This window comes from Aegilops tauschii, chromosome 7 (genome assembly GCF_002575655.3).
Source record: "Aegilops tauschii subsp. strangulata cultivar AL8/78 chromosome 7, Aet v6.0, whole genome shotgun sequence".
Classification (NCBI taxonomy): Eukaryota; Viridiplantae; Streptophyta; class Magnoliopsida; order Poales; family Poaceae; genus Aegilops; species Aegilops tauschii.
In genome coordinates this window covers 610710194-610717316 of record NC_053041.3, presented here as the reverse complement: position 1 = coordinate 610717316, position 7123 = coordinate 610710194, and the positions used below count along the sequence as shown (strand labels likewise).

The window sequence follows — 7123 nt, the reverse complement described above, 5'->3', positions numbered from 1 at the left end:
GCAGGTGGCGTCTGCTGCTCCGGTTTGGTGATGGTGTGTTGAAGACGCCGTCTCCGGCATAGGTGCTCGGCTCCCTGACGAAAGTCATGCTCGACTTCGGTCTGGGCTGGTGGCGAATGATGCCTTCTGGTGTGATTTTTGCCTTGTTGGAGGTGCCATCGAGGGGATCTGACACCTCTCCCTGATTTGAGTTCTTGTCTCCCGGTGAAAACCATGTGTAATGGTGGCGCCATTGGCGTCATTACTTTGTTGGAAGCATTGCCTTGGAGTCAAGTCGGATGCCGGGAGCACTTGGTAGTGGTGGTGCGGTGGATCTAAAGCGGGCAGCGGATTGGTATGCTTGGAGCCGTTGGTGGTGCATCCGTCTGGGGCCGGTCGTTGGTCGGCAGGAGTGTGGCAGGAGCTCCCCTTGGTGGCATGTCCATCAGAGGCGATGGTGATGGCACTTGGAGCACACACGACATGCTTGCAGCGCCATGCGAGTCAGGTTGGGCGCCCTCTCTAGGATCGGAGAGGCACATGTTCGCTCCTCTTTCGTCGGACATGTCGTTTCTCTCCGGCGGCGGTGATGTCGCCTTACATGCTCATGGCGGTCTTTTTTGGCCTTTAGGCGTTTCCTGTATGTCCTATTGTGCTCGAGCCTAGGTGTGGTGTGCTCTTTGCAAAGGTTTTAGCTCGGTTTCTCTTAATTAACCGAGCATCCGTTTCTTTACCGCTTCTTCTAATCAATCGAAATACGCAGCTCTCCTGCGTCCATTTCAAAAAAAAAAAAGAGGGTGAAAAGGAGCTCAAAAATTAAGGATTGACGCTGACAGAGACAATTGAACTTGGGACTTTTCGAGATCTATATGGATGTAAAAGGCTAGCTGAACATTCGGTGTCTATAATACTAGTTGCATTTTTTGCAACTATTTAAATCTATGGTTATTGCTATTAATCTAGATAAAAGAAAAATCAAAAGAAGGAGCCCAGACAAGGGTGGACATTTGGTGATCACGATTGGATGCCTCTATCCGGTAGAACGTGTGTACGCACATTTGATGGGGGAATTACACTTCGGTTCCTGGTTGTATATACACCCTATATGGAGATTTTTTTTAATAATTAAACAAAAAGTCAAGATAGTCGAGAAGTTTTTCTAGAATAAACTTAGACTTAGTTTCGCACCTGTATACAAATTTCCATGAAAAGAAACCCAACGTTGACTTCACAGCGAAAAAGACAAAATTTATTTGCTATTACAGGTCACTATTCACACTATTTTGGTCAACATTTTGTCTTTTTTGAAAAGAAGTCAAAGGAGGATTTTCTTTTTGTGAAATTTTTCTAACAAGTACTACAATGTAAGGTCAAGTTATTTAAAAAATATTTACAGAATTTTTTGACTTTGTGTTGAATTGTTAAAACAAAAATTCCATATAGGTTGTATATGTCCCCATAGACCAAAAGTTCCCCTCCCATTTGATGGTGCATTTGATGAGAGATAGCCTTACCCACCGATACACATCAGATGCAAAACAGAAAATGCATAGGACTTCACATTGTGTACGAACGGTGGAGACAACCGTGTGCACCCTCTCTCTAATCTCTATACATTCCTTTCTGCAGAGTACTTGTCTTTGTACATTCTCCCGTCCTTCTCCTTAATTACATCTTAGATATGGATTATATACCCGTACGGCCGTAGGCGTATGTTAAATCAGCAAAATAAAAATCTCACTTACATTATTGAATATTCGATACGTGAAAAGTATAGTATATCCTCCCGCAAAAAATTTATTACCTCCCGCAAAAAAAAAGTATAGTGTATGAGCTCGGAAAATCAAACGGAAATGGCACCAGCCGCAGGTACGTAGCCAGGTAGGCTGATAAGATATTCACTGCCGCGACTTGAACCACACGCGACCGCTCGCTTTATATTCGCCTCCAACAACCCGCGCCATTTCCTCCCCATATTCTGCACACGATATAAACCTCCCAAAAACCCTGAGCCAAAACCCTCGCCCCAAAACCGATCACCCATGGCGGCGGCGTCGGCAGCTGCTGCGGCGTGCCGCAGGGCCGTCTCCAGCACCCTCCGCGGCCCGCCGATAGAGAGCCTGGCCGCGACGGCCGCGTGCGCCGCCGCCCCCACCGGCGACCAGTTCGTGGACCTCCTCGACGCCAACTTCAACAGGCCGGCCCCGCCGCCGCCCCCCAAGACGCGCACGGAGAACAACTCCCCGACGTTCGCCACCTCGGGCGACCCCTGCCTCGACTTCTTCTTCCACGTTGTCCCGGGCACCCCGGCCGGCACCGTGTCATCGCTCCTCGCCAACGCCTGGGCCGCCGAGCCGACCACCGCGCTCCGCCTCGCCTGCAACCTCCGCGGCGTGCGCGGCACCGGCAAGGCCGACCGCGAGGGGTTCTACGCCGCCGCGCTCTGGATGCACGGCTCCCACCCCGCCACGCTCGCCCTCAACGCGCGCCCCGTCGCCGAGTTCGGCTACCTCAAGGACCTCCCCGAGATCCTCCACCGCATCATCCACGGCGGCGTCTCCACCAGGAAGCCGGGGAAGCAGGCCCGCCTCGCCGCCGAGGGAGGAGGGCTCGTCGCCCGCGCGCACGCCATCCCCGCCTACGCTCGCTTCGCCCGTTTCCGATCTCGTACGCGTACGCCGCGCCCCGGCCGGAGGATTGAGGTGTCGGGGCTCGCGCGCCGCAACAAGAAGCGCACGAGGAGGGCGCGCATTGCTGCCAGCCAGAGGCGTGATCTGGAGGAGGCCGCCCAGGCCGCCGTCGCGCGCAGGAAGAAGCGCACGGACGCCGCGGCGACGGCCGTCCAGAGGTACACCCGCGACCAGAACTACCGCCTCCTGCACGACATGACGGCGGAGGTGTTCGCCGACCTTCTCGCCGAGGACCTGAAGAAGCTCGCGGCAGGCAACATGGATCTCTCGCTGGCCGGGAAGTGGTGCCCGTCAGTCGACAGCTGCTACGACCGCTCCACGCTCATCTGCGAGGCCATCGCGCGCCGCCTCTTCCCCAAGGGCTCGGCCCGCGATCTTCCCGAGGACTTGCCGGACGCGCACTACGCCTACCGCGTGCGCGAGCGCCTCCGCAAGGAGGCCTACGTGCCGCTCCGCCATGCCCTGAAGCTCCCCGAGATCTTCATCTCGGCGGGCGAGTGGGCGAAAGTGGTGTACACGCGCGTGTCCTCCGTCGCCATGAAGAACTACAAGGAGCACTTCGTCTACTACGACCAAGCGCGCTTCGCCCGCTACCTGGCCGACGTCGAGGCCGGCAAAGTGAAGATAGCGGCGGGCGCGCTGCTGCCGCACGAGATCCTGACGTCCGCCTACTTCGACCCCGAGGTCGCCAACCTGCAGTGGAAGCGCACGGTGGACGACCTGCTGGCGCTGGGCAAGCTCAACAACTGCCTCGCCGTGTGCGACGTGTCTGGCAGCATGTCCGGCCTCCCAATGGACGTCTGCGTCTCGCTGGGCCTCCTCCTCTCGGAGCTCTGCGACGAGCCGTGGCGCCACCGCGTCATCACATTCAGCATGCGGCCGCAGCTGCACCACGTCGTCGGCGACACCCTCTGGGAGAAGGCCCAGTTCGTCCAGCGCATGGAGTGGGCCATGAACACCGACTTCCAGGCCGTGTTCGACCAGCTCCTCCACGTGGCCGTCGCGGGCAAGCTGCCCCCCGAGAGCATGGTGAAGAAGGTGTTCGTGTTCAGCGACATGGAGTTCGACCAGGCGTCGGCCAGGCCGTGGGAGACGGACTACGAGGCCATCACGAGGAAGTACACCGAGGCCGGGTACGCCGACGCCATACCGCAGATCGTCTTCTGGAACCTGCGCGACTCGAGGTCCGTGCCGGTCACGTCGGAGCAGAAGGGGGTGGCGCTCGTCAGCGGCTTCTCCCAGAACATGCTCAAGCTCTTCCTCGGCCCAGAGGAAGAAGAACAGAAGGTAGAAGAAGAAGAAGAACTACAAAAGGGAGATGGGAATTCGAAAGAAGAAGAAGAACAAGAATTGAAGAAAGGAAAAGAAGTCGCCATGACGCCGAGGTCCGTCATGGAGAAGGCCATCGCCGGGCCGCTGTACGAGAAGCTCGTCGTCTTCGACTGATCGACTACAAGCCCCGGCCGTGCTCTCTGAATAATCAATCGGGTGTGGTAGTTTTTGTTTTCTTCAGCGTATTTCCTGCTCTCTGAACAATTTGCGTCGATTTTGCTTTCAAACCTAGCTAGTTTGTTATCGAATAAATCCTGTTATCGAATAAATCCTATGTCATGTCTCATGGACAGGCGTTTGGAAATGGACACGAATCTCGTAATAATTCCATCATTTCGCTGAAATTTTGCTGTGCTCTCTGTCTCTGGTGTGGTCTGAGCAATTTCGTAATTTCTACCACAGATTGATGATTTTGACATGATTCTTGTCTGGATCCAAACTACTCCCTCCGTTCCTAAATATAAGTTTTTTTTTAAGAGTTTCTACTATTCTGGAACAGCTCGGAAGCTCTGGTCCAAACCTGTAGGCCGCTCGTGTTGGGACGAAAGAATTCCGGGCGAAAGCTTAGACCTGACTATGTTGGTGCTGTCGACGGCAGCGCTTTCGTGCGTCGTTTCCCTCTTTGCAGGCATCGTCATGGGACTCATGTTCCTCTACAAGGAGCCTAGGCTCTCCGGGTGAAAATCCAACCTCTAGATATTTCCAGGAGCTGGCGATGGTGATGTCTTCATCGTTTCACCCCACTAAATAACCCGTTGCGCCCATGGCGCAAAGGCCGAGATCAAGCCAATTATTGAAAGAGTGTGCATCAAAATATGTAGACACAGAAGGAAACATATGAAAATAAAGTACGGATTGATGATAGTCATACGGACATGATTGTCATATTTTTTTACATAAAATCCAGAATGATACCAAATGTAAAAGTCTCGACAGGTACTTGTAGTAATACCAAGTTACATAGCAAAGGACTACTGTGATATGCTTAGATTGGATAGACAATCATGCAAAGGCCCTTAGACGTGCATTTGAAGGCGAAAGCATACACACACCCTTTCTTCATGTTTGCCTTATGGAAGAAGCTGCTCCAGTTCTTTGTGAGTGTAGCCCTGTTGTCGACGCCCTTGATAAAGCGGGCCATGACACTTGTGGTCCCGTCTCCTATACTGATTGGTTGCTCATCATGAACAGCATCCATGTGCGGAAGAGGCTTTTCTTAGAAAAGTGTGTGCTGAAGTACTGCAAATGAGGATAAAGGCTATTCAGTATATGGTTTGTCGGCATGTTCTTGTAGGAAACCAAGAATGCATTTGTTTAAGATTACCATTCTTTTGCCGTCAGTAGCAAATGTTTCTGTCATGTGGCATACGTAGTAATGGTAAGGTGTTTTCTTGTCTTTGATGATATTTCGCAGAGTGCAAACATTTTTGCTATACAACTTAAATGTATTTCCCCACACATAGTGGGCAGCGAACTCATCTAAGTACCACTCACCGGGCTTGCCCGCCAATTTACACAGAACTATAGTATTTAGTATTTGTCGGAGGAGTTGCTGCAAACAGGAAAGTAATAAGAGTTTTTACCACGAGTAACGTATTTTCCAGCTTTCAAATGGAATTTTTCCCTTTGAACTTTGGGACTTACCCGGCCTTGAGTGGGCGATGAATATATTCTAGGGGCTGCTTGTGCTTGCGGCAGGGCGGCGGTTCTATAAATGACAACTAAGAGCGGTATTAAGCTGGGTTGGAATGATGTGAATTATCTATAATTGAAATAACACAGTTACGATATAACTATTGGCATGAGCCTCAGTCATATGGTTGATGCCAACATCATTGGTACCGTCGAGTTCCTCCTGTTTGACTGGGAGCATCCGCAAACAAGCAGTAAGATTATGAAGTTTATCTAATTGTGTGTGGTTTTATCTAGGAGTTCTGGCAACGTTTGATGGTTTCGGATTCTCTATGTAATTTTTAATATGTTTGGGATGTTGTGTACTTCTGATGTACTTTTATAATAGATCTGATTGTTTTGGTAAAGAAAGTTCATATGGGTAGGAACTCCCTCGATCAATTGAGCGGTACAATTTTGACTGGATCGTCACACTTCTTTCCGTGAAAAACAAACTCCCTGAGAATATAGAACCTCAAAATGAGTTTGCTTGGTGACGCCCGCTGTTTAAGGGTGGACGCGTTGTGGGCCACAATGTTACGCATGTCGGGTGTGTGGGCTTCGGTGTGTGCAAACCTAGCCAAATGGACCGGCCCGACCCAGCACGGCCCAGCCTGGGTTAAAAGGGCCATGCACGGCACGATCCGTTCAGGCACACTAAGTCTTGGCTTCTCTAAAAAAAGTACTCGGGTCGTGCCTGAGGGAATCCTGGATTAAGGGGTCCTCGGCGTCCGGGCTATGTGACGTGGGCCGGAGTAATGGGACATGAAGATACAAGATAGAGCACTTCTTCCCGTGTCCAGATGGGACTCTCCTTTGCGTCGAAGGCAAGCTTGGCGTTGTACAACCCTAGGTCCCTCCAGTGTCTATATAAACCGGAGGGTTTAGTCCGTAGAGGACAATCATAATCATATAGGCTAGACATCTAGGGTTTAGGCACTACGATCTCGAGGTAGATCAACTCTTGTAAACCGCATATTCATCCAAGATAATCAAGCAGGAAGTAGGGTATTACCTCCATCAAGAGGGCCCGAACCTGGGTAAACATCGTGTCCCTGTCTCCTGTAACCTTCGATCCTCAGACGCACAGTTCGGGACCCCCTACCCGAGATCTGCCGGTTTTGACACCGACATTGGTGCTTTCATTGAGAGTTCCACTGTACCGTCAATAGATGGCTCGATGGCTCCATCGTTCATCTACAACAATGCTGCCCTAAGGGAGGTCTTCCTCCCCGGTCAGTTCTTTGTGTTCGGCGGCTTCGCACTGCAGGCCGACTCGCTTGGCCATCTAGAGCAGATCGACAGCTACGCCCCAGGTCACCAGATTAGTTTTGGAAATCTGGATTATGTCGTCGATATCCGAGGAGATTTGATCTTCCAAGGGTTCGCGACCCCAACCTTCGCTCATGCCTTAAATCCGGAGCGCATCACCAGGTCCGAAGACAGGATTC

At 51.8% G+C, this 7123-nt stretch overlaps 1 protein-coding gene across 1 annotated transcript; it reads left to right on the top strand.

The window, feature by feature from the left end:
- The first annotated feature begins 2021 nt into the window (after positions 1–2021).
- On the top strand, positions 2022–5605 carry LOC109732708 (uncharacterized). Its single transcript, XM_020291895.2, has 2 exons — positions 2022–3933; positions 4030–5605. The coding sequence occupies exons 1-2, from the start codon at positions 2022–2024 to the stop codon at positions 4113–4115; spliced, it is 1998 nt and encodes a 665-aa protein (XP_020147484.1). The 3' UTR covers positions 4116–5605.
- Positions 5606–7123: the final 1518 nt, after the last annotated feature.